General features: G+C 38.5%; 1 protein-coding gene across 3 annotated transcripts in view; it reads right to left on the bottom strand.

Moving 5' to 3' along the window:
• tenm2a (teneurin transmembrane protein 2a) overlaps positions 1-27970 on the bottom strand; it is a 378826-nt gene that overhangs the window by 22701 nt on the left and 328155 nt on the right. For all 3 annotated transcript variants that reach the window (XM_051649776.1, XM_051649777.1, XM_051649778.1), the window contains 10 exons: positions 21661-21866; positions 21212-21407; positions 19985-20086; positions 17970-18164; positions 15771-15971; positions 15202-15387; positions 4521-4667; positions 3373-3583; positions 2952-3071; positions 1106-1367 (listed from right to left, as the gene is read on the bottom strand). In XM_051649776.1, the coding sequence (XP_051505736.1) occupies positions 1106-1367; positions 2952-3071; positions 3373-3583; positions 4521-4667; positions 15202-15387; positions 15771-15971; positions 17970-18164; positions 19985-20086; positions 21212-21407; positions 21661-21866 (1826 nt within the window). The remainder of the gene's footprint in view (positions 1-1105; positions 1368-2951; positions 3072-3372; positions 3584-4520; positions 4668-15201; positions 15388-15770; positions 15972-17969; positions 18165-19984; positions 20087-21211; positions 21408-21660; positions 21867-27970) is intronic.

Here is a 27970-nt window from a genome sequence, read left to right as displayed (position 1 = left end):
AGTGACAGATAGGGAATGTCCTGGTTACTTTCGTAACCACTGTTCCCTGATGGAGGGAACAAGACGTTGTGTCCCTCTTGTCACAACACTGAACGACCTGCTGAAATGGCCGGGACCTTGTCTCGGCTCCTCAGCACAAAACCTGAATGAGTGGTTGCGAGCCAACTCCTTTTATACCTGAATGTCCGGGGGAGTGGCATGCAAATTCCACTCGCCAATTACCATTGGCCTTTTCTCAAAGATCAGAGGTGTTTGGGGCTCCCAAGGGCGACCCCTAGTGTCACTACATCGACACAACGTCTCATTCCCTCCATCAGGGAACGTAGGTTATGAACTTTACTTTTTTTAATGACAAATTTGCTTGCTATGCTCCTCATTTATAAGTTGCTTTAGGTACAAGCATCTGCTAAATGGCTAAATGTAAAGGTAATATATTTAGCATTTGTTTAACATTATCCATGTCAGCGTAAAGGAAATTCATTTCAGAGGAAGTGGAAATTATAAAATTTTGATTAAAAAAATGTATAATACATTATTTTTTATTTGGAATTACATGCACAGACGTTATCATTCACAATAAGACCAGGAACATGCATTAGGAATCAAATTGGGTCATTTTTATTTCACGTTGACTTTAAAATACAAAAACAACTGTTTCTCTCAGGCCGCAGGAAAACAAAATAATGGGAAATAGTTCTTTCAACAAAAAAGAAAGCAATGAGAAAGATCATAGGGTAGAAGAAAGGCTCAAGAAAGCTAAAAAGAAAAATAATATAAAAAGAAGATACTGTAATTAGAGTGTAGATGGTTGATGAGGGTTGACCTGTGATTTCTGGCAGGTTAACAACCTGTCAACTAATTTACTAAAGACCGTAAAAAAGAGAATGAGAAATTATCAAAGAGTGGTGAGAGAACATGAAAAAAATCAACAAAAATGAGCAAGATTTGGGAGATTAAAGTGAGCAGAGATGAGGAGTAAATGTAATGAATAATTGAATATGTAACAGAGTTCTAGTCGGAGAATCCCATCAGTGCAAAATGCATTAATGTGGTGATTACAGTAATGAGGGTGCCTAGGTGCTTAAGAAACGAGTAACCCTCTAACCTGGGTCTCTGGAATGATGGACCTTTCTCCTGGCCTGGAACTGAAGAAGGAGGAGAGGGGGGAGGACACAACCAGGGGATCTGGCCTCACAAAGCCACTAAGATCACAGCTTGGGATCGTGTTCTCCTCTGTCTTCAGCATCAGAGTGTCCATGGCATAGAAAATGTTCCATGGAAGCCACACCGTGCGCTCTTGGCTCAGAAATGGAGCTCGCTCAAAGCGTAGGGTAAGAGAGGCTCCGCCATTGGCAATGAGGTCAAATCTAATGAAATAAAAGTGAGAGGCAGGGGGGAAAGGCAAACAGAGTACAAAAAACAAATATGTACTTGTGTTATTCTCGGTTATTGATAGCGATATTATGTTCTGAATGCTTTTACCATTAAAAATGCCATTTCGCTGGGAGGGATGATACATTGTTTTGATAGATTGCAGTCATTTCAATGGAAAGACTGAGTTTACCTGGTTCTAAATGAACCTAATAAAGATTTGTTCAGTTAGTATTTAGCTCTCTAAATCAATAGAAGATTATGTAAACAAGTAAGTCACAAAATAAGGCTTGATGGAATAAAGTATTTCAGAGGGAAATGGGTTGTTTGTTGCCTGGCTGATGTGGTTTAGATCAGTGATTCCCAAGCAGGGGTACGTAAGCAGGTTTCGGGGGTAAACGAAAAGAATAGGATTTTGATATGTTGAACCTAACAAAATGTATGGCTTAAAGTATAAATAGTAGGGATGGGTAAAAATATTGATTTTCCAATTAATCACAATCTTCATTTGAACAATCCTGATATCAATCATTTTTACTCTATGCAAAGTTAGGCACAGCTATCTTTTCACTGTGTGTTGAGAGTAAAACTTTGGTTTTATTCATCCTGTGTAATGTGTGTCCAAAGATGAGATCCAGCAAATCCATTTATCACTAAATAATGATTGTTTTAATACCCTTTCTGTACTTAAGTCATTTGTTGATCGAAAACAACAAAAAAGTAACATTGATTCTAATCACAAATAGCAAAGGTGTTCTAAAGAAACCATGCGCATTCTCTCTTGTCCTCTCTGCGCTCAATGGCTTAAATGCCAGCAGTCTTAAAGAGACAGTACCGTTTTAGCTTTGGTTCTACATATCTACATAACTAATGATAAAATACAATTTGTAAAATTAATATTTCGTAATGTACCAAGATGCCAAGTATATAGATCCCTACATAATTAACAGCATTAGCTGCGAGATAATTTCTTACATATGTGAGCAAAATGGATATTATAACTGCATCATACCCAGGTTAATCATTTGGAAGCAAATCTGGAATATTTTATCAATACCCAGCCCTAATGTGTATTTATAAATGGATGTCAATAGGTCAAACCAATACTGATTGATAAATAATAATCAACATTAATGATACTGTTAAAAGATATTTAGTCTATGGTACACAACTTCATTTTTGTATCAATGAAGGGGTACTTGAGCCTTACTGATGGTGCTGTGGGGGTACTTATGGCAAAAATGGCTGGAAACACTGGTTTAGATGTTAACTGTAATTTTGCAGAGTAAGACAAGTTTGCCATCTTTGTTGGTCCTGGAACAACATTCTTATCAACCAATTAGATTTCAGGGAAAGGAGAATGTTTAAGGTTTTGCTTAGGTCTACAGTTAATGGGCTTGTAAAACATTCTTATTATCCATCTTATAATTTCCCTCTGATTTTAGGTGTAGTTCAATGTTAGGATAAGGATGAGGGTTAGGGATAGGGTTATTACAAAAATATTGTTCCATCAAAATATTTTGATCCAGCAACACGTTAGGGGTTTGACGAAAAGGTATGAGGAATATGGAGACACTTACGTTCCATCTTGGCGTGTCAGGGTGTAGCCGTACTGGGGGTACTTGACAAATGACACGTTAACTCCCACAAGTGGGGTACCATCTGTAGTCACCACCTGACCTCTGATCAGAGATGCCAAACTGGTGAAGATATAAGATAGAACAAACAGGACATCAACTGCTTGATAATCAGTAAATTCAAAGTGATCCCAGCAAATCAATATCTGCTGTCAAAAGAATCCCATAAACTTCTCATTAGCAACTCATTAGCTTGTTTTTGCATGACTAAAAAATATGCAGTAAATGGTCTGTCCTTAAGTTGATATTTTACATTTCAATTCTTCTACTAAGAAGGAAATAAATAAAAATAAACCAACTTTGACTTGGAGTGTACAACCAGCCGAGAAGCTTGTGAGCTGTTTGGTGCAGTGGAGGAAGTTACCTTGCATTAAAGGGGTTGTCGGCAGGTATTATGTGTGTGCTGTCCCGGCCCACTAGCATCTTGACACGGTCATAGAAGGAACGTACTTTCTGCTCAGGGAGCTGGCCCTGCTGGATGACCTGTAAGGGGTCCCTGGACCCTCTACAAAGCGGACTGTTCTGGCAGGGACTTTGGATACAGCAGTCTGGATCCATACAGTCTGTCAGACCATCTAGAAGAAAAGAAACAGCAATGTGATGTGATGATGCCATATTACAATGGTACACAATCAATCAAAGCTGCCTAAAGCAGCTAAATATTCCTCTCTTCATCACTTCTGTTTGAAAAGAAACATTCTACATCTGTTGAACAAGAGGCCATTTCATCAAAGTGTTCTCATACGTTTTGAACACCAAGATGTTGAATATGAAGTTTGTCTCTCTTCTGCTATTCATTTACCACATGGTGTGATCTGCTTTCTTTGTTTTGTCACTTTTGGACTTTGAATAAAATCACTTTCTGCAGAACACCTGACGTGCTTCCTTTTAATTCATCATTTCAGATGAAAGTCAATAGCCCAGCTCTAGATTTGATCTGAGAATAGCTATAATGGTCAATTGGAAAGGTTAGTTTATTTCTATGAAATATGGATTCAAAGAATTGTAGACAGAGGTATATATGAAGACAAGCAGAAATGTTTTTGCCACTTCTAGCTAGAATGGAGCATTTATCTTCAAGACCTCAAACAACTGGGTACTAATGTAAATGGTCACTCTGACCCCATCAGAGAATGAAATGCAAAAACACACTTTATCCCAGCTTAATGTGCAGAGACATCTATAAGAAAGACATTAGGTTTACTCCCCCCGATTAAACACTGTGGCTCTGTTTGTTTTAACGGTCCGACCAATGGTGTGAGATTGGGTCTGCACATCACCTGTTTGACTAAACAATGGGAGGGTTCAGTCATTATTTTTGCAATTCCATTTGGTGACACTAATGGCACAGACATTACATACTTCAGCTTTAAGACATGCTGAACATTTCTATCTTAAATGTCTGATGAATTTTGTGCTGTGGCATGTGAATGTTCTTCAGTGATGCATATCATTATGTCATGTGGCTGTTCCATGTAAAGCATAGTCATACAGAGGAAACAGGTGTCTCACCTCCTTCATTGTCTTTGTTGTCCGCACATGAAGTTTCCATGGCAACATTGCAGCCGGTGCCCCTCCATCCAGTTTTGCACTCACAGTGCCAGCTGTTTTGACCCATCAAACACTGCCCATTTCCATTACATCTGTTTGGACAGCCATCTGCAGAAGGGGCAAGCAACAGAGAAGAGAGAAGCACGAGGGATTGAGAAAGACAGGCATCCATCAAGCCATTAGTTTAGTGACCAAAAGTTTGAAAACAGCTGGAAGTATTTATTTTTTTTTTTTTTTTAAACTTTTCAGGTTTCCTGCAACAATTGCAATATTAGGAGCTAGAAAGGAACTGAATTGAGTTGCACTGATTTTAACCTAACTGAAATTAACTGAACTTAATATTTAAGTGTTGCTTTTGAGATCATTTTCTTATAACCAAAACTGTATAAAAAAGAAATTCACATTAAAATGTAGCTATATTTTCTAACTTTTGGCCATGACTGTATAAGGCATGCATCAAAGCATACACACACAACTGCCTCTCAGTGTGCTCAGTGCTTGTCTGATGCTGTAGACTCTGACTGGATAAAAAACATAACCAAAAGCATTACTTTTCTCACCGCAAATCAGTAAAGTCTGATACCAATTAAATTACTTTTTGTTATTTTCCACTGATAACTCCTGTTGGTTGTAAACGATTTTATCAGAACTCATCCATTCAGGAGAGGATATTTTTTAGGAGCAGATATACTCTCAGACTCTTCATTTACAGTAGCTGATTTGATTTGGCTGGTCAGAGAGCACTGCTCTTTCATGTAAGAATGTAGTTAGGAGAGACTAGACTCTACAGATCAGATTAGGATGCCTCCACAGGTCTAGGTGTGCATGTGTGTGTGTGTGTGTGTGTGTGTGTATGAGAGAGAGAGAGAGAGAGAGAGAAAGAATCTGATACCTTGGAGTAAGTACATTGTGTGGGAGAGAAGTGTGTGAGAGACAAAGGTTTTGAGGTATACTTATTTGAAAGACATTTTTGAGAGAAAGAGATAAGTGCTTTGATAAACGGATCACATGTTTTTGGAGTGAAGCATGGAGTGTGTGTGTGGGTGTTTAATATATGCAGTGGGGGGATAAACAGTCTTCCTAAAAGACAAAATCGTAAACAGACCTTGTCAAAACAGTTTTGAAAAAGATTGTTTGAAGAATAGTGTGCACTGAAGTGCATGTTTAAAGAAAGCTATCGGAGAGAGGCAGAGGCAGACACAGAGACTAATGAACAAATGCAAAGACAAATGAAAAGGCTAAGCGCTATTCTCCTTAAGCTTCGGTCCATAATTAAGCACCCTGGAGATGTGACCTGACATTTCTGAGTCGTCAGGAGTTTTGTGAAAATAAAACATGTGGTCTAAAAATCTCAGCACTACCAGGAGCCTCATCCCTTACTGTCTTTCTGTGGTAAAAACGAAAACCACACCGTGACCTCACATTGTGTCACCAGTAACCATCGCTGGTGTCTCAGAGTTCAGTCTCCAACAGATAACACTTTTGTTTTTGATGGACCACTTCTACATATATGAATTGGATAAACTGTAACACTTTTAAGTATGGCAACTGTTGTTTTGACTTACTGTTAAAAGAGCCAATCTGCTTATTGATAGAGGCATCACAGCGGTTGTATTTTTGCATTACCAACAGTTTTGAAGATTTCTACCTTTCTCTATTCAAGTTGATATGAGCTGCACTAGCATGACTGGAAATAGCTGGCAAAAGGCAATATGGGCAGACAGTATGGACCACTATAGCCACTGAGCGAACTGATTAGCCTATAAGGTAACTTTATTTTGTCAGAGCCTCTGCTTCTGGTTACCACAGAAATGCAGACTTTTGGAAAAAGCCGGTGGCTATTATATTAATGGCTGCTGACCCAGCACAGGTGACAATTTAGATAATTTGTGATGAGGTAAAATGAAATGGCCCCCATTCAGAGAGTGTGAAAACCTTGCACGCACTGGGACACAGTGAGCCATTGTGACCCAAATCAAATGTTGCTTTAATTAATGTAATTTTCAGTGTCTGGGGTCCTTGAGATGCCACATTAAAAGCCTGCTATGCATCGATTGTCAAGCAATATTGAGCTGAGAGAAAAGTCACTTAGCAATGATTGCCTTTTAAATAGAGCTGCCATTTTAAGCAGCCAAACACTTATAAAACACCAGGAGAGCAAAATCTATCGTGACCATTGATCTTTTTCATTGGGCAGCACTGAGTGTGGCCCCTTTTTCATGCCAAAGGCCAGTCGATTCTCAGCACACTAACTGGAATAAAGTGGGATTTCACAAACTATTAAGCCATATGGCTAAAGAAATGTGGGTTGACTCTATTGTAATCTACTTAAAAAGGAGCTTATATTGCCTTGAGTTATGGGTCAGCACCCACGGCAACTCAGAGAAATGCAAAGGTGAGACGGAGAAAGAAGCATGCTCCATAGCAACAGTTACCCGCTGATGGATGGAGAGATAGATAGAAAGAGACAGATGGATTGGTGAAAAGAAAAAAAAAGGGAAAGAACAGAAGGCAAAAAAGAAAGAAAGAAAGAAAGAAAACCTAGGATGAAATATTAAAAGAGAGAATGTGTGGAAAAGACAGCCTGTCCTCCACCTATCTCTCCCGTCTACTGGCCTGCAGCCCTCTCTCCTTTAAAGGTCATAAAATAAAGGTTAGAATCATAAATCCTCCAAACTCGCCTTAGGAAGAGAGATAAAATCCCACAGGGAGTGAGAACCTATAAAACTCCCTCTGTCTGGGCGTTCCTCACCACTATTGTTCCATGTAATACTACAAAGTCAAATAACATCCTAAAACTTTAGCATAGCCATAGTGAATGAGCAGAGAATTGTTACTTCAGTGGTCTCTGGACATTAGCTGAGAGGGAACATTGCGCTGTATGCAGAACAGGAGGGAGTTATCTCAGAGACCTAAAGACATAACGATCTAAGATTTGCAGATCCACTCCCATGCACAGCTACAAAGTTCAGGCCAATCAATATTTCTTCAAACCAGACATACATTACTGAATGCATTATATGATACATTAAAGGTGATATTTCATTCTACCCCAGCTTAATATGCAGAGAAAACTATAAGTAACTATAAGTAAGCCATTCATAAATTGATTTGCCCAAAAAGGGTAAACATTGTGGATTTGCAGCATTTGTTGGAGTAGCCTGGCATAGCAAAATTGGCTCAACCAATCGTTGTCCAAACAAGGGCGGAGTGTTTGGGAAAACTACAGTATTTGGGAGTACTATTCTTTTAATTCTGTTTGGTGTGGCTAATAAAGTAGAAATTAGACTCTGCAGCTTTAACAAATTTCATTCTATAAAAGAACTGCAGTTAAAGCTGGGATGCATTTGTCTTGCATGCTTCCTGACCCAGGGCCAATCATGCGTTTGTTTGAATGCAACCCTAATCCTATCCACCCAGGATATACTGGCATACAAAAAAGCATCCAGTGACCATTCATCTGCAGTCATTTCAGCCAATTAGAGATGCACAATTACATATTGTAACTTTTGCAGGCTTGGGGAGTAATAGATTACTTGTAACAGCATTAGATAATCAGTATACATCCACTACAGTTACATAAAATACATTGTAATCAGATTATAGTTACATAAAAAAAAATTGGGATTACTGTCAGGATTACAAGTTTTAATTTCTGACAAAAGAAATAGTGAATTTTAACTGACATAAAAGTGATACAGACAGCTGTTTGTTTAGAGTGAGAGATGGTTTAGATGCACGTCCTCTTCGGGTTCTCTCTCATGACTCCTACTGTCGCATGTGCAAATAACACCTGCCTCACATCAGCACTCTGCTCTCGAGGCAAACAGCTGCTTCATTACGATGGCCACGAAACATGCATTATTTTCTTGGAAATTTTGACATTATTCGCTCTTTAAAAGAGAAAAGTGAAAAACCATTCAAGTTCAGTGGAATTTATGCCTTCCAGCTGTGAAGATGCTCTCATTATCCAAGGACCTGAGAATTTGAAGTTAATAAGAGCCACACAGAAATCACATTAGCTAGGTTAGCTAAAATTAGTTAATATTAAAATGTTTTATAATTAGTTAGCCTTAGTGCTCAAAGAAATCCGTGGCCCTCATCATTTGGTGGGAGCAGGAATATCTGCCAATACTGACACGATTTGCGCATCATTGCTGGTACGTCATAGAAATCCCCTGATTTGCATGGTTGCAAATGCGAACTGTACTATATTAGCCAGCACGTCCTGTATTGTTGTTCCGTTCTGTACTGAAGCTGAAAAAAAAAAAAAAAAAAAAAACTCCCCCAGATCATTTAAGAAAAAAAACGTTTTGAATACAACAACAATACAAAAATCAACTGAAAAAATACCCCTGGAAAACCTGCTATGACTATCTCTCCTTTTTCACCTCTCATGATTTTGCATCCCTGATCATTATTAACAAATCCAAATTGTAAACATAAATACCAGATTAATTGAAAATGTGTTTTAAGTTCTTAGGAAAGAAAGTTCAATGAATAATTTATCTGATTTTGATAAATTATTGTTGAGAGCAGTTCAAATGTCTGGTTGAGGGAGACATTCTGGCAAATGTAACATGTTCAAAACTTATAGTAATTAGGAATAAGTAATTGAAAAGACACTAAAAGTTTAAATCTGTTTTGATCAATTCTTTAAAACTAGATTTTGTTTTATTTTTGAAATCAAAACTTTTTCCCCCTTTAAAATACTCCTTAAACAGAAACAGAAAAATAGAAATCAGCCATAAACTGTTAGCAGGTGATGTTTGACTTTGGATCATGAGCAAGCAGAGGAAAGACTCTCTAGCATTTAATTATGATAATAATAATGATGATGATAATAACATGTGATCTACCTATTGAATACAGTCTGAAGTTAATGGAAAGTGCAAATTACAATTACCTGTACACACTAACTGCAATACATGGTAGAATTACACTTTGTAGTGTCTTTGAATCTGAGGTATATTTCTGCCAGATTTAGTTTAATGTTAACCAAGACATAATTCAGTGCATCTGTTCTGATTATATTTGCTTTATGAGCAATTTTCTTTTTCTGTAGCAGACCATCAACCGGTTACTTTAAAGAAAGTTGTTCTATATTACAGCTAATTTTTTGTTTCCTTGGTAGGTTGCAGTGCACATTTCTTTTTCTTAGATATAATAACAGCAACAACAATACTAATAATATTACTCAAAAATGTTCTGTTTGCATTCAAGACATAATTTAAAGATTTTATCTTGACTTTATTTACATATGTGCCCTTGTGGTAATTCAAAAGTAATGAAAAGTAATTTGATTACATTACTTTCATATTGCTGTAATTGGATTACATTACTGACTACATTTATTGTTAAGTAATCAGTAATCTGTAACAGATTACATTAAAAAAGTAACCCTCCCAACCATGAACTTTTGTTAGTGAATATCAGAATGCAGCGGTGGTAAGCTGTTCTGCCAGACTCGCTCCAGTCTACTGATCCATGAGTATTCAGGTGATATACTGGAGTCCTGCAGTTAAACTCCCCATTATCCTCTTCTCCTTGCAAACACACTGTACTACCCTCTCAGTAAAGCACACACTCCTGACCCTCCATTAGTATTAATCTTATGAACTGCAACAAAGTCATTACCATGCCTCCTGTTGTCCTGCACCCTGTGTGCCGAAATATGCTCTGTAAAAAAGCAGCTCACTGCTCCTGACCTCTGTGCTTTGCACCAACATTGTTGAATTTTCACATTTATGTCAGGATCCACCGCTTCGTGATCGCTTTACTCACAGTAATGATAGAGTAAAATCGACACAATCTTTGTCTCACCTCTGCATTGTCCTCTGTAAATGAGTTTTTTTGTCTGAGGCAGACTCGAAGTAAGCAAAGTGTAGTATGACTTGCCTCCTGTGGCCCTGTTCAGTGCAAACATAAAGGCAAACTCAGAAAGACTGCTAAGAGAAGTTGTGCCCTAGTGAGACTGTGGGTCTCCAAGCTCTACTCTGTCTCGAGTTGAACTACTCTCCTCTCCTTGAACAGTTGGAGGGGAATCAGTGTGGGGTGCTGTAGTGGTTAAAGCTCACTGTTAACTGAAAGTTTGCTGGTTCGGATCCCTGCAACGAGCGAGTCATAAGTCATTATCATTGCGCCTTTAAGCAAGGCACTTTATCCCATGTTGCTACAGGAGGATTGTCCCTGTTATAACTTTATGGCAGCATTCTCTGGTGTCATTGCATGAAAGTTCTATTGATACAGAAAGTCTCTGCATGCTTTCATACAGAATCATCAGAGGTAAATGGAAGATGCAGACTAAATATAATTTAATTCTGTTTATCTTCTAATTGAACGTTGTTGTTATTACTATTGTGATTCAGAATATTAAAACGGGTGGTATGGCCTAATGGTTAAAAAGATCTAGGCTGGCAACCAGAATGTTATAGGTTCAAATCCCAGGGTGCTTCGTTAACTATTACCACTGTGGCCTTCAGCAAGGCACTTGAACAGGTTACTCCAGAGAGGCTGTCTTTGTAGTAAGAACACTGTTGCAAAGTTGTATTGGAAAAAAAATGTCTACTAAATTACTGCTTACCTAGTAACATGAAATATGTGACCCCAAGTTCTAAAGTATTGAAAAGTCATTGTCCTTCCTAAGTGGACCACACACATTGGACACTTTTGTAGCTCAGTTATGCAGTACTACTTAGAGAGGAACATTTCAAATGCAACAATGCACAAAGATGAACTATTATCATCTGACAACAAGAATAGAAATGCACAAGCTTTAGAACACAGACTTGAACTATGAACCAACTCAACATGACATTCTACTTCACCACGGCTACTCTACGAACAGAAGCACACAGTCTCTATGCAGCCAAGCTATCAGACATGGGGGAATTGCTCACACCCAGACTAAAGTGCAGCAAGCACTAGTCACAGTACGATGAGGTACAATACCTTCATTATTCGTATCCCAAAAGTCTGCATCAGAGAGGACATGCAGAGGGAACAAGAGGGTGTCAAAACAACAAGACATATGCACATATCTTAGCAGTTTTTGCTCCACTTGAATCAGTTAAATAAAAACAAAATAATTCTGAGAAATAAAAATGGAAACTAAAGATGACGGAAGCCATTTAAAAGGCTTTTTTTTGTCTGCAGAAAGGCTTGGATGACAATAACCAGACAGACATCCTGTCTTTGCGTACAGTGGGGAAAAGGATTAAAGGCAGAGCGCTTTGAGACTGGCGAAGTCTTTGACGCTTGTGTCATCTTTGGAGTGACAGATAGACAAAAATGCACAAACAGACATAGATGATGAAAGAACAGAAAACTCTGGCTTTTGAGTCTATTTTTGAAAGACAGAAGTCAAGGCCAAAAAGAGGTGTGACTTATCAAGGTGAAGATGCCTCTTCCTTTCATCAGTCCCTGCTTCTCCACGAGAGCTGTTTATTACCCTGTAGCCCTTACCTACAACTGCTGTCTGGGGTGTGATAAAACATGGATAAGTCTGCTCTCAGTCCAACACCACACAGAGGAACAGTCTAATTCTTCTGAATAACCCCTCACCACACAATCTCACACCTCTGCACATCCTATGTTGATCTCTCCTACACCTCCTGACCAGCAGCGCCGGAACAAGTTTTGAAATTGTAGGCTGCCAACTGGCTGGTTGTGATGAAATGGCCTAGCTACTGAATATAAAAAGGTTGTGCATGAGCCAGGATTCGTAAATGTACATTCTGTGCAGATACATTTGAGTTGAAAGATCTTCAAGATGTATCTGATGTATCACCAGCTCGGCATTGAGATTCAATATCAGACCAACTTTACACTTATATTTTATAAGATATCTTACTGTTTTTTATAAATATTAAGTGCATTTACATGCATAAAATTATGCCGATAACTACCAAAAATCAGTTTATTCAGAAAACCTGACAACTCAAGAAAACCACAAGATTTGATATCATCTTATTATTCTCTGATTGTGACATCGCACGTGCAAGATTGTGCATGTAAACCCGCTTATTAATGTATAGACCTGGATATCAGGCCTATGGAACAACATGCTCATCTCACGACGTCAGATTCCGATCAAATTAAATGTACAGATGGCAGTTAACATTGTCGATAGTGCATACAAATTCATAAAGTTCACAGTGATTTGTGTGACCAATCATTCTTTTTACTTAATTCGGGTGCAGAAATTAGTATGTGACATATCCTGTTTTATTTGTGGACTTTACACCTGTCGTTACACCTGCCACAACACGCTACCTCAAATGTAAAGCGCAAGCAGACTTAGGGCGTTTTCACACCTAGTTCGTTTGAGCACTCCAAGCGCTCTCGGAGCGATATAACATGTATATGTGAACAACCCAAGTGGTCTTAGACCCCCCTAAAAGGACCCAAAAGTGAACCATTTGGTTAGTTTGTGGGTCCTTTTGTGGTTCGATTGATTTGTGCGATGTGAAAGCAAAGAGGTACCAGTCCACTTTGCAGTTTATGATATAAGTACCTCGTGGCTTGCCATAAATAGCTGCATTACATACCTCATATTCCAGTCACAATTTAGTGTCCACATATGGGAATTTTAAGCAAATATAGATATACCATGATTACCATGACATGTTTTTGTGTCTCATATTCCGTCCTTGTTGTATTATTTGAGCACCTAAAATGAATGCATTCAGAGCAGAGCAGCGCGTTAAGATGAACCACTTTAAAGTGCTCTGATGGGTGTACCGTCTACGGAGGTTTGCGCCAAAATATTTTTATAGTTTCACTAAATTTTATTTGCACAATGGCAAATGATCTTGGCTCATACACACAATGTAAATGACACACAGGAGGAGATGCTTGCTTGCTCCATTACTCGTGATAGATAATAGATATGATGATGATAGATAAAGAAACATATTTTCAAATGCACATAGAATTTCAAATGTTTTCCTTCATGCGAAATAAGGGCTTGTAGGTTATATCGGAGAGCCTTACGTGAGAGAGAGTGAAGAATTTAGGACAGAAATACAGTATACATTATTACTATTGCATAATGTAATATAATTGGTGGTGTTGTCTGGGTTTCATAAATGATATAACATATAAAATATTACTTGTAATTCTATCCCTGTGCAATAATCTTTTATGAAAAATTCTATATTTTTTAAAGCCTTAAAAGTAATAATATAGCCCCATTTTATAATATGATTTCAAGTTAAATATCAGTAAATTACTACTTAAGGTGTAGGCCTATCTGTCATAAGCATATGTACACCTCAAGAAGTATGACAATTTGTATTACAATTGCTTATCATAATAATCACAATTATTTATGAAAAATTATTGTCAGCCAAATTTCACCATTGTGACAGCCCTAGCTGCAATGTGGTCTAAGTTCTTAAGGAGCTGTGGTGTAAACAACAAGGGGTCTGAGACCACAATAATGTGAAGAGGACCAAAAAAGAAACTGGGTCCTCTTTTAAGTCCACTTACATTGTGAACACCAAAAGCACTGAGGTCATTTGCAGCAGGTTCCCTTTCTGGTCCACTTTAACCGAACTGGGTTTGGTTCACTTAAAACGTACTAAATGTGAAACCACCCTTAAACCCATGTTTTCTAATTTCTCAAATATTTTCAGGGTTCCTCTCAGGACAGGCAAGTTCTTATTCACTTGAATTATTTTCCCATTGTCAGTCTGGGATTTTGTAGGTCAGTGAAATTTGGTTGGATCAGACATGTCTTTTTTCTTTCTTGCCTCAGGGCAAGTGTTTAAAATAATATTAGATGTTTGAAACTATAGCAAAGTATTAGTCTAGACATTAAATGTATTTTTAATCCAAATACATATTTTAACATCAGCTAAGATCAGTTAATGCAGGCCCTCCGTTTCTGGCGCACCTGCTCCTGAATTCCTCCTCTCTTTTTGGACTTGCGTCTTTTAGCAGTTTGGAAAACTTTCCTGTATGCGATTGCATAAAGCGACTTCCATTTCCAGCTCTGCCTTTAAATGCTCAAAACTTTATCTCTTAGACTCTTACACAGATTTGAAATTCATAGTTTTTAGATGCTCTAAGCTGCAGACTCCATGTGAGAGTCTCATGTATAGCCCGTCCTGGTGGATCAGTCAAGAGACAAATCACTTTTTTAGACATTTTTAAAGATTTCTCGATAAATCCTTGTGCTATAGCTGAAAGTGTTCCTTGATCGACGGTCTTTGTTGGACTGACAAAAAGCAAACTGTTGTTTGATTTCATTTGTTGTAATGTTTAATAAAAGAGTGTAAAGGAATATAAACTGGTCCTTGAATACACTATTCGATTTACACTTAATACACTTAAAATTAGATAAAAAATGCAATAAGTAATCAGATTAGATTATTAGATTACATTACTGATTACAATTTCCAATCAGTAACATATTACATTTCAGAAATAATCTTCCTAACACTGTTAGTTGATAGGAATGTTGTCCCAGGCAACGAGATCCTGGATCCAGGTTAATCACCAGGCAACAGATAAGAGGAGGAATCCTTTATAGTGTTCATGAGAGCAGATACAGTGTGTGTTGTGGCATTGGCTGTAAAGGTAGGTGTAGGGAGCAGGTAAAGTTCAGTGTCTGGTTCAGCAGTGGGTGTTTGCCTACCGATGGTGCAGTGCTCTCCATTCCAGCCCTGTTCGCACTCGCACTTGCCGTCTTTACAGGTGCCGTGCTTCACACAGAGCGGGTTACACACGCGTTGGTCACATGCCGCACCCGTCCAGCCCTCCTCACAGCGGCACAAACCGCCCATACACACGCCATGAGTACCGCAGTCAACCGAGCAAACCTCTGGGGAGAGAGACACAATTAAACAGATATACGACACATTTGAAACTTTAATGAACAAAGGAAAACTGCCCATATTTTTTGCAAACTCAACAGCACAGTATCTCTCTGCCTGTCACAGTAGGAGGAAAAGTGAGTGATCTGCCTTGAGTGTCTTTATCAATAAACATGTTTATTATCACTATAACATTACTTAGTTTTATCTTAGTTTTTGTATAGTTTTTCTCATGCCAATTAAGAAAACTAAAATGGACATTTTAGAGCCAGAGAAGTATAACTTTGATTAGAATATCACGTATTAGTAAAAAGCAGGTACAGTATAAAGAAATAAAATATAAGGCTAAATGATCTGTATTACAGTGATTCAATCAAACATGCAAACTTACCGACGGAGCAGTCAGGGCCCATCCAGTTGGGGTCACAACTACAGAGGCCTGTGTCTGGGATAAAAGCCCCATGACCATGGCACTGATCTGGGCATTGTGCTCTGGGAAGCTCACAGTTGGGTCCGCCCCATCCCGGCTTACAGTGGCACTCTCCATTCACACAGATGCCATTATTTGAGCAGTTCGGATCCAGACAGTCAACTGCATAAAACAAGAGGGAGAGGTTTGTGACTTCATCTGTCATGAACATTAATTTAATTTAATTAACTTGTTGTTTATAGAACTGTAGCATAAAATAAATATCACACTCACAATCATGCTATTGAACTGAATATCAGTATGGCTGTGATTCTGCTCTATGTTATAAATATTAGTGCACCCATTTTATTTTTATTTTTTTTTTTTTTAAGACACTGCCATGTAACCACATAAAAACATATACAAAGTGCAAAGATCCACACACCTCCACAACTGGTCTTGGAAGGATTTTGAAAAAAGCATACAAATGCACATACTGTCTATCATCTAAGCATGAACAATCAGTATTCCACACACTCTAAGTGTAAGAATAGCAGTTTCCTGTCTTTCCTTTTACACTTCACTTTTAAACCTCCCTCACACTTTCTCAGCATATCTCTCTGTACTCCTTTCTCTCCCTTCCTTTCTCTTTTTGACTTTGAACATATCTCTCACATGTTCCTGGATGCCTAAAAAAACAAAACAAAACAAAAACATATTGACTGCAGAGCAGAGGAGCAGCTCTGGCCATGAAAAGTGCGAGAAGGCCATTTAACAAATTACCCAGCTCCGTGGTGCCCCGTGTGACACCCATCGGCTGACAGAACCCTTTCCCCTTTCGCATATTAAGTCATTCACGCCGAATCCTGTTTATGCTGCAGAAACTGCATATCACAGATATCGATTTTTGTGTCAGGTAAATTGTTTGAGTGACTTTGCTGTGATGAATATCTGATTTGAAAAATCTTAGAACGGCAGGAAAAATGAAATGAGCAAAAGTGCTGACCTTGTGGACTGAGACGTCTCAAGCTGTGCACACTCTTTCTTCTATGCAAACAAACAAACACACACTTAAAGAAACAGTTCACCCAAAAAAATTTAAATAAATAAATAAATAAATAAATTCATTTATGCCTTTTTAAAAATGTTGTGCTTTTGTTGTATGGAAAAGAAAGCATGAAAATTCTGCAAAACATCTCCTTTTGTGATCCAAAGAAGAAAGAAAGTCGTACAGGTTTGGAATGAAATGAGGGTGAGTAAATAATGACAACATTTTCAGGTGAACTATTCATTTAAATATCTTATATTCTCCCTTTAAAAGCTTTAATGTAGGACTGGATGGCAGACTTTTGATAATAATATTGGAATTAAAACTACAGAGAATAAATATGTAAGGCTTGTGCCGTGTTGTACTATTTGTTTGTTAGCTGTCACTTCTGTCCAGCCCATTCTTCCATCTCTGTTATGACAAGCAGCAAAGCCTTTCTGAAACTCTCTGCATTCCTTCAACCTATTTCTATGTTAGCTGTTTCAGGCCAGCCTCTCTTCACTTTTTTTCTTGTCTTTTCTCCCCATTCCATTTTCCGACTCCAGGGACTTTTCTCATTTTCTCCTATTTCTCTCTCTTTGTTAGTCACTGTCTTACCCAAGAGCCACTAAACTTTACAGAACACAGACAATGAATCAAAACTAAAGCTATTGTTCTCAACACCAAGATCAATTGAATTTTCCAGTTGTTTTTGCAGAAGGCTATTAAGTCAAAGTGACTGTTTGAATATGTGGAAGTGTGTGTTTCACTCCTTTTTTTTTCTTAAATAGCCACATGAACAGAACATTGCTATTACAGTCACATAAGGTATTATTAAGCCATTGAGACTGGAACAATATTTACTCAAAGCTACATCTGACAGACTAGTTTAGCTCAACTATGCTCAGATTCAGAGAAAACAGAGAGACTGTTTAATGATCCACAATTGGCTGGACAATCAAAATGTTTGTAGCCATCAGCATTGGTAAAGTTACTGTTTTGGGTTTGTAGGGCATGCATATATGAATTGTTATTTTAAACGAGAACATCCCCAATTGTCTCCAGTGGTGGTTTTTGTCAGGCTTAGCTCACTTTTGGGGACACATTTGTCCAAACTAAAGCTAAAACTGAAGTATGTAGACACATACACTTACCCTCTGCACAGTTATCCCCTTTGTACCCCAGCGAGCAAACACATGTGCCGTCTGCACAGGTACCATGTCCTCCACACTGGGGGTCGATGCACTGGCTGATGGGAACATCACATTCCGGGCCCTTCCATCCACTGTAGCAGATACACAATCCCTTATCATACTGACCATTTCCACTGCAGAGCACTGGGCATGCCGCTTGGGAAGAAACAGGGAGAGACAACAAATAATTATTTGAATTTGATCTGACTGACGTGTGATTCTTTTATTGTGCGATATTCTCTCTCTCTCTCAGCAGTGGTCAATTCTGTTGAATAGCATGAGAAAGCTGAGGGAGAGAGACTTCAGTGGAGCTTGCTGTACGTTTACAAAGAGAGTACAACTTTGAGAAAATGACTAGCAGCTTTAGTCATAAATGTGTCTCTAATTGGTCTTATAGAAGTAATGGAAGAACAGAACACATATCTGACAATAATGGGTTCAGAAAAATCTGTATATACACAAAGGCTTTATACAGTATAGTTATTAACTTTGAGCTTTAGGGAACCAAGTTCTATTTCAAATACAATTTATTTGGTGAAACACTGTACTATTTTTAGTTGAGTTCAGGAATTGAGATGTTGAGATCTCTTTATGGGTGTTTCTGTGTGGAAATGTTTTTGTATTTGTGTGTAACCTTTACAAAAAGTGCTGTGGTGGGTACCATGACACAGTGATCGTATCAGGCAGTAATACCATGGTACTGACTGGTTACTACAACTATTTAGATTTATTCTTTTAGCAGACACTTTTATCTAAAGCGGCTTATAAATGAGGAAAACACAAGCAGTTGATCATCAAGGAAACAATATATTTCAATGGTATATAAAAACATAGTATTACCATGGAATCATGTAGAAAAAGACATGGTAAAACCATGTTACTTCAGCCTACATTTTGTAGTGGAGGATGTAGGTTTTCATTATTTCATACCACACAATACTATTTTTCCCCATTATGACAGTTTACAAAACAAAACAAAACAAAACAAAACAAAAATTTTCTAAAAAAGAGGCTTGGAGCACCATCATGGTAAGTAAAGGTAGATTTTCATGTGCACACACACACACACACACACACACACACACAGTCACGCAGTGGGTCAGCACTAGTAGTGGAGAAAGGTTGGAGAAAACTGTAATGAAAGAAAATGTAATTTAACACTGAGGTAACGAAACTATTAATCATGAGCTTCCCAGGTGAACAATGGGATATATTGGTCTGTATGAACCACAATTCATTACCCTTATGCCTCAGAAAGAGAGAGAGAGAGAGAGAGAGAGAGAGAGAGAGAGAGAGAGAGAAAGAAAGAAAGAAAGAGAGAGAGAGAACTCCACTAACACATAGATCTCACTTTCAATCTGAATTACACCGTGATGAGTTATAAAACTAAAATACCAGGAAAGTACAAGTGCATTTGTTAAGTCAAACTGTGCTAATGAATTAATTTAGGGGGAAGTCGAGAAGATATACGCACACATTTACCTACTGTATCTAAATGGGGACTTCCCATTGACTATCAGTTGTTCTTGAATTAAGCTAGTTTTGATTACTGTAGACTAAACTATATATATAAATATATTATTTAGTCTCTTTAGGAACTATTTTTCTGATGATAATAATCCACAAATTAGGATGGCAATTACTTCATCAATTTTGTTCCTAAATGCATAGCTAGATCAGAAACACACACACACACACACACACACACACACACACACACGTACACATACACATACACAATCGTCCAAAGGGTATGTGGACTCTTAGGCTCTAACCAACAATGTTGTGTGTCTAGAACCACTGGGACTGTTGAGATTAACAAATGAAAATGAATTTAAATTATAGTAGCTCTCTGTTTGGCAACTACAAGTGACACAAGGGTAAAGGTTGTTTTTTTTCTCTCTTTCTTATTCTTTTCTCTTGCTCTCTCTCTCTGACTGTTACAGGTAGCAGGGTGTAATTGGAGTGTCTCCTACCTTTCGAGCAGTCCATGCCATGGAACCCTGGGAAACAGTGACACACTCCTGACACACACTCGCCATTACCATGACAGTTCCGGGGGCATTCTTGCACAGAGTCTGTGAAAAGAATGAAATATTTCTTAAAAAAGGTCACTTTGATGGTAATGACAGCTGTAACCACCCCACCAACACTCAGAAAACCCAACTCTCATCTTGTGTTTTCCTCCAATGCTTTCTTTGTCTCTTTTGACAGTCTTTTTCCTTCCCTCTGCCTCTCCATTTCTCTGTGGGGAGCCTGCGGTCTCTGGTCATTATTGATATAGGCAATTCAAACAGCGTCACACGCCATTTCATTAGCCATGAGTAATATCACGGCAATGAAACTAGGCCATATCACAGTAGATTAGCACAAGGTTAATTGGTGGGACACCACTTATTCCTAGAATTCATGCAAGTGAATATTCATAGAACAAAGCCACAAGGTGCTTATCTCATTTCAAGTGGATAATAATATATATTAAATTGTATAATATTAATGGATTGACATTATTTAATAATCTCCTTTTTTAATCTATATTTCTATACAGACCAAAAATTGTAATATGTTGAATATTAAATTAACTGGCCTTTTACTTATTAGGCCACATTCATGAAACACAAGCAGAACAAATTTCTGTGTGAATCATTTGTAAACCATTCTTACATAAATTGTGCCATTCAATTTAATGCAAAAATTTACACAAGAATAGTTTATAAATGATTTACATAGAAATGGTTCTGCTCATGCTTTATTAATACGGCCGGCTGTTTTTTATTTTGGCTTTTTTATTTGTTTTGTTTTTTGACAGTTTTATGGATACAGAGGAAAGGAAATAATGGACAGAAGAGGGGGAATGGGATCAGGAAATGTTGAAATCTAGATCTGAACTCATGTTTCTCACATGAGCACCACAGCTTAATGTGTCTGAGCATGTGCACTAAAAACTATGCTACAGCTTTGATAGCCTATTACCAGGGCTGTAACCACTATATACATTGAGGTTGATGCAACCCATCAATTTATTGTATCTCTGCTTTCAATAAAAACAGTCACACTTGAGTGATAATAATGAGAAAAATGGTGAGAATAAGCAGTGTTTTTCAAAATTTTTGTGTATGTATTGATGCTTTGGCAATATTGTATGTAAAACTATCATGTTGATAAAGTAATGAAAAATCGAAAATAGACCGTGAGTAACTGACCCAGTACAGCTGTGCTAAAGGAGACAGATTCCTTCTCATTGCCATCGTTGTAGAAAGCCAGGTGCCATGTGCCGGGATCCAGATACTGCACAAACACAGCCTCATTCAGAACCACAGTCTGAATACTTCGTCTCTCACGAGGAGACTCCACTACACTCCATTTCTCCTTTCCATCCAAACGCTCCATATAGTCATACTGCGGAGAGAGAAACAGGGAAAGAAAGGACATTTTTACTTTTTGTCATCTCAAGTAGTTTGACAGGATTTATATATATATAAAAAATCTGATACTTTGAAGTTGAGCTTCAGAAAATATTTTATCGAACACCTGCTGACTTCTAAAATGTATTTGCAATGACTGATTGATCCACAGTGGTGCCCAGATGAAAGAAGCTTTTTCCTAAAAGGACTCAGTGGGCTCTCCGAATGGAAAGGGTGTGTGTGCTCACCTGTGCGTGGGACGGAGGCAGCCCTTTCCGAATGTAAACCCCAAACAGAGCATCTTTGCCAAGGGAGATGTTAAACTTGAGGAACTGAGGCTGGTTGAGGTGCAGCAGAGACCTCCAGAACACCCCCGGCAGCACTTCTTGGGTCACGCGCCTGCCTACCTCCAGGCTGCCCGTATCTATGCTGCTGTTGCGAGAGGCCCAGGGCCCTGTGACACAGAGGAAGGCATAAAACAAAAAATCAATCTCTCACCTCTGCTGTTTTGCAACTGCCCCTTGTTTATAGATTCAGATGCAGTTGCTTTGAAAATAGTAAACACAGGAAAAACAGCACAAATGCACTTTCTCTCTGGGAGACACTTATCTAATGAATGCTGAGACTCTTTAAGATTTGGTTTTCCTAGTCAGTAAGATCCACACATAAAAAAAAAAAAAAAAAAAAAAGGTTTCAATTAGAATCAACAAAGGTTCTAAAATGTATTTACTTATTAAGAACACCATCTTGGTGGAACCCAGTAATGAATAAGCTGATCTGAAGAACCTATTGACCTTAGTCAGAGTAGACACAATATTTAAATTGACACTAACGAAAACTAGGCTGTGAATGCTAACTGTGCAGTCTGAATATGCACACACTGAGCACTTTATTAGGAACACTATGGTCCTAATAAAGAGCCAGACGTCGTCTTCTGCTGTTGTAACCCATCCGCCTCAAGGTTTGACATGTTGTGCATTCTGAAATGCTATTCTGCTCACTACAATTGTACAGAGTGGTTATCTGAGTTACCGTAGCCTTTCTGTCAGCTCGAACCAGTCTGGCCATTCTCAGTTGACCTCTCTCATCAACAAGGCATTTTTGTCCGCAGACTGCCGCTCACTGGATGTTTTTTGCTTTTGGCACCATTCTGAGTAAACTCTAGAGACTGTTGTGCGTGTCCCAGGAGATCAGAAATTACAGAAATACTCAAACCAGCCTGTCCGGCACCAACAATCATGCTATGGTCGAAATCACTGAGATCACATTTTACCCCCTTTCTGATGGTTGATGTGAACATCTACTGAAGTTCCTGACCCGTATCTGTATGATTTTATTCATTGCACTGATGCCACAAGATTGACTGATTAGATAATCACATGAATAAGTAGGTGTACAAGTGTTCCTAATAAAGTGCTCAACGAGTGTAGTTCAGAATACTGTCTTAAGGTCCTGGGTCATATCACATTTCAGTTGAAAACTCAATTTAACATCAGCTTTTTTCAAAGTATGTGGTACTAAAGAGCGTTTTCGGAAGTCTCCATTTTCAGTGGAGGACAATGCAGTTCCAGCATGGATGAGAGGTGTAAACATAGCAAAATCAACGTGTATTAGTGTGGACGTGGCCTAATTCTCAAAGTGCACATTTTTGCCCACTATATATATATATATATATATATATATATATATATATATATATATATATATATTTTTTTTTTTAACCACTAGGTGCTTTCAAACATACAGACTTTTATTGAAAATTAATACAATTTTTCCTGTCATGTGTGAACAGGACATGTTGGAAAATACAGATAAATCACCCCTGGCAATTTTCCGAACTAAAAAGTTGTAACATTAACGGAAAAGTTCAGTTTGTATGCTATGTGTGAACAAAGCTGTAAGATTACTGATTTGAGCATGTGTGAGATCAGGATATGTTGACGTAAGAAGTCTTGTTTGGACCAATCAGAAAGATTTGATGGATATAGCGCCATAACTTCGCACCATTTAACATGTAAACATTAAGGTGGTCACACACCGGATGAGAAGCGCCACGTTGCGTCGCGGGCAGTGGCGGGCCGTGCATTAAAAGTCTAGGCCTTCAGTGTGATTCATGCCATTAAGAAAACACAATTTCACAATGAATAAGACACCCTATGCCTTTGGGCATCATACATTATGTCGCAGCTAACTAGTAATACCAATTGACATTTTAAAAACACGTCCACGCACGAAGCCAGAACTTGAAACGACACTTAATGCTCAAGCAAGCCTAATTTTAACTGCAGCATGACTGATTTGTGAAATGAACGTCTCCCGAACAGACATTCAAAAATCATAATTTTTCATATGAATCTACCAGGGAGGTCTATAATACTTAAAATCTATCAAATAATATTGGCGATTTAAATGTTGCTTGCAATAAATTTCGTTTCGTCAGGGTACACGGTTATGCTGTGTTCCATGCAAGTTGGATGTGGGATATTCCTACTTGATATCTCCAACCATAAATGCATTCCATTCCCCGATATTCGGAACTGCAATGCTCCTGTTAGCTTAGCAGGGGTTTGACTCTCATTAGAGATGTCTCCTAGCAACCCAACTGATAAACAATGCTGCAGCGCTAGCATTTGTACTTCAGGTGTACAATTATCAAAAGAGATTATAATGTTTTATACACCTGTTTCTGCAAGCGTTTGTTAAACAAGCTTTAATATCATATAATGTGGAAACAAATATCTTAATAAAGTGAATGTTTATCACTTACTTTGTATATCTCCCTGAGTGTCGACATGTTTGTGTGACATCATGCCCCTGCATCTCGGCGAAATTGGAGTTGAGAATTTCTGCACAAGCCTACAAGTTGTAATTCTGACTTCAAGATGAATTCCATTGCACTTTCCTAGTGGGAAGTTGTAAAATCCGACTTTCCGAGTTGAATGGAACGCAGCACTTCTTTTCAAAACTTGATCCGACACTGAATGCTCCAGCAGCCTAATTTACACTTAGAAAACTCCTGATGATCCTATAACAATGCAAAAAGCACTTACCAATTTGCTTAAAGTGAAAATCAGTCCTCCTTTCATGATTAATAAATTAAGCAATCACACGGTCATGCAGAACATCTCAGGTTTGTAAATCCATAAGGATATCTTTCTCAATGGCAATAGCGGCAGTAATGACAGTTGACTTGTCAGCAAGATCTGGCGCTCTTCGCTTTCAAATTACGTCACTTAAAGCATGACTGCGTCACTCAAGGCCAGCTAGAAGGCCTCGACCAGGACATATCCTAAAGATCACACCCACCAAGAACAAATAAATCAATATGATTGGCTGATGAATCTGACAGTCTGACTTTAATTGCCCATTCATTTGCACTGTTGAGGGATTCTGTGGAAATTCTGAAGGCCTGACAGGGTGGAGCTCAGACTCGCACGCTGCTTCGGCTAAGGAGCTTGGCTTTGGGCATGTGATTTGTGAAACAGTTGTCACGCTTCGCTTGTAAGCATCAAGGAATAAATTCTGACTGGATAAACTTTTCATTTTTCTCTATTTGTTGCTTGGAAAGCGATTAAAAATACATAAGCAAAAAGGTGATTGAGAATGAAAGGATGAAAAATATTTATTTATTTGGCATGTTAGGCCAGCAGAGAAGGCTTTGCTGGCCCTGAGAATTCTCCACTGGTCAGTTATCAAACGCAGGGCACGTCAATGCGTTTCAGGTGGCAGACAGAACACACTGAAGTTTCCAAGGTTTTTTCCTTCTTCAAGAATGAACAAAGTGACATTCATGAGTTTTCAGGTTAGTGTATGAAACTGGTGTATCTGCGCAAACTGAACGAATAGAAATGGCAACGTTAATTATACAATTTATCTTTCTGTAGCATTGAATGGGCTTCTTTCAAGCTGTCAAACCACAAAAGACATACTTGTAACTAATGAAAGAAACATATACACAATATATCATCCAGTGATGGCTAGAGTAAATAATCTATTTCCTTTGATAATGGTTTGGGTAGAATTTAATAGAAAACTTTCGCTCCGTGGCGCAGCAGAAATTCAAGCAGTCTCCGGAGCCGTAGCTCGGCGCTGCCGACAGCCGCCGATGCGTACCTTTACTCTACTTTTTAGCAGCAGGTAGTGTCTCTGCCTTCAGATGCTAGCGATAGCATTTTGTACCCTACAGCTTATCAGTTCCATTGGAAGCCATCGAATATGATGATGTTGGGTCACAAACAACTGCATAAATGTGAACACACACCTGAAAATGAAAAGATCAACAACATTACGGCCAGAGTATGTTCGTACATAAATAAGTCAGAACCCGCCATGTTTGCAAAGTCGTTGCATGTGTAAATAGCAGGTGTGGTACATTTACCAGGAAATCTGGCAATTTTACTGCAATTTGACAGGTTTAGTGTGTAAAAAGTGACTACTGAAACCAAGGTATACAACAGTATAACACATTGAACAACTGTCACTTCTATCCCTTACAGTCTAATTTTCATTGCCATCAACATGGCAATGTAACATCAAGAACTTTTTTAATCTCCAAATGTCCAACTCAAGAATGCTATAGAGTGATAATGGTTCTTGATAAAAACAGGGAACCTACTGAACCTCAAGAACCTATTGAAGAATCTTTATTTTTAAGAATGTAGGAAAAGTGAAATTGCAACTGTTGATTTTTCACTTTCCCTTTTACTCCTTTTCTCACTTGTCTGTTTATGGGCTCTCAGGCTTAAGGAGAGTTCTCCTCTATAGTTAGAGTTTTCTCCACCCTCAGGCTTTGGCATGGTTGCTCTCTCTCTCTCTTTCTCTTGCTCTTCTTCTTTTATTCCCTTTATCTCTTACTCGTTGCTGGAGGCAATGGCCGGGTGTAAATGGAGGTTTCCCTCTATACCTATGGTTGTGATGTTCACACATATACACACACACACACAAACATAGCTTCCCTGTAATCAGGTCAGATCTACACTGGAGACTGCCGCCCTGACAGAGAAAACCTGTGAAAAATGGTGAGGAAATAAAGAACAATGAAAACACAATCAGGACGGTGCTGCCGCAACAGGAGATGAAATAGCCCCTCTCATTAATACAGAACAGATCGGACTGAGAAGAAATGGAACTACGGAAAAGAAAAATAGCGAGGGAGGGAGGGTGGATGATAATTTCCTTGGGGAAGGAACGATTGGTGTGTGACCGTGGCTGAAGCAATAGTCCGGCTTTATTTCACAGCACAACACAGATGAACACAATGTGGTTATAGAGGGCATCTGAATTTGAGTGTCTAAGCATGGCATCAAGTACCACAACAGAATCCAGCTGAGTGCAGAGAAGCCAATCATAAGCTAATGCAGCAGGCAGGCAGGAGTGCACCAAATCATTTTCACAGATCAGACCAGAGCATCAAATCATCCCACAGCAGCTCAGATAAGAGCATCTCAACACAATATGCCAGACAATAAGGTAGGGTAACAGCTATACACAAAGACGCAGCAGAGGATAAGAAAAAATAAAAACAACCAAACACAGCACAACACGACTCTTGTTATATGTGGTGGTACTGTTATAGAACGCAACTAGCAACGTATGCCTGATAGGCTTATTTTAGCAGCGTCTGGGTATGATTAATGAAATCTCACTGTTATTTGGAATAAATTATGTGAAATATGTGTGAGGGAGAGAAAGAAAGAGTGAGCAGTTGAAGTTGTATGAAAAGGACAGAATTGACACCAACATGCTGAGGGGTGGAGATTGAAGCACTTGAGAAGAAGAGTTTGAAAGCCCACAATCTGTCTCTCTATTACTCACACACTCACACAAACACGCAGCAAGCTAGCACTCCACATAATTTATATGTAATCACAGAGCTGAATATGCTTACATAGCACTGATGAGACAGAAATGAAGGCAAAAGGTACAGAGGAGAAGGAAATGATGACACACTGTAGGATTCTTTCTGGTTCAGATCCAGTGTGTATGTGTATGAGTGAGGAGGTGACTGGCCCCTGCCTGCTGTGAAGGCTGTGTTTGTCCTTCATACGAGGTGATGTGGTGCTATCTAGGACATTTACTGTGAAGCTGTGAGGATGTGTGATCATGACTGAGAGAGGCAGAGCGAGCTGGGTAAAGAGATGGGTGAACAGCCAAAGATTTGTGTGCGTGTGAGAGTGAGTATAAGTGTGTTTGCAATGGTAAGCGACGTTAATCGAGAATTTGATTCCTCGCCAGTGAGGTCTTAACTCAACTCTGAGTTTGGAGAGGGGTTAATTCTGTGGAGTTAGATTTATACTGGGTTCAGAATAGCAAACTACCATACTATGCTTATAATGTGTACAGTATGGATATTGACCCTTTTCACAGGCTGTGATGATGTGTTTCCACGTTATTTAGCAATGTAAATCTAGCAAATGTTTTTATCTTTTCCATTTTTTAATTATACAGCTTAAATTTATAAAATAATTCTTTGTGTCTTCCTTTTGGAAAGTCGTGGAAACGTAATAGTTGTTGGAGCAAATGGGAATGCAAAAATAATATTTGAGGTGGTTTCCTATT

The sequence above is a fragment of the Myxocyprinus asiaticus genome, chromosome 22 (genome assembly GCF_019703515.2).
Source record: "Myxocyprinus asiaticus isolate MX2 ecotype Aquarium Trade chromosome 22, UBuf_Myxa_2, whole genome shotgun sequence".
In the NCBI taxonomy this organism is placed as follows: domain Eukaryota; kingdom Metazoa; phylum Chordata; class Actinopteri; order Cypriniformes; family Catostomidae; genus Myxocyprinus; species Myxocyprinus asiaticus.
The sequence above is the reverse complement of the archived record's forward strand: the minus strand, read 5'-3'. Positions and strand labels throughout refer to the sequence as shown.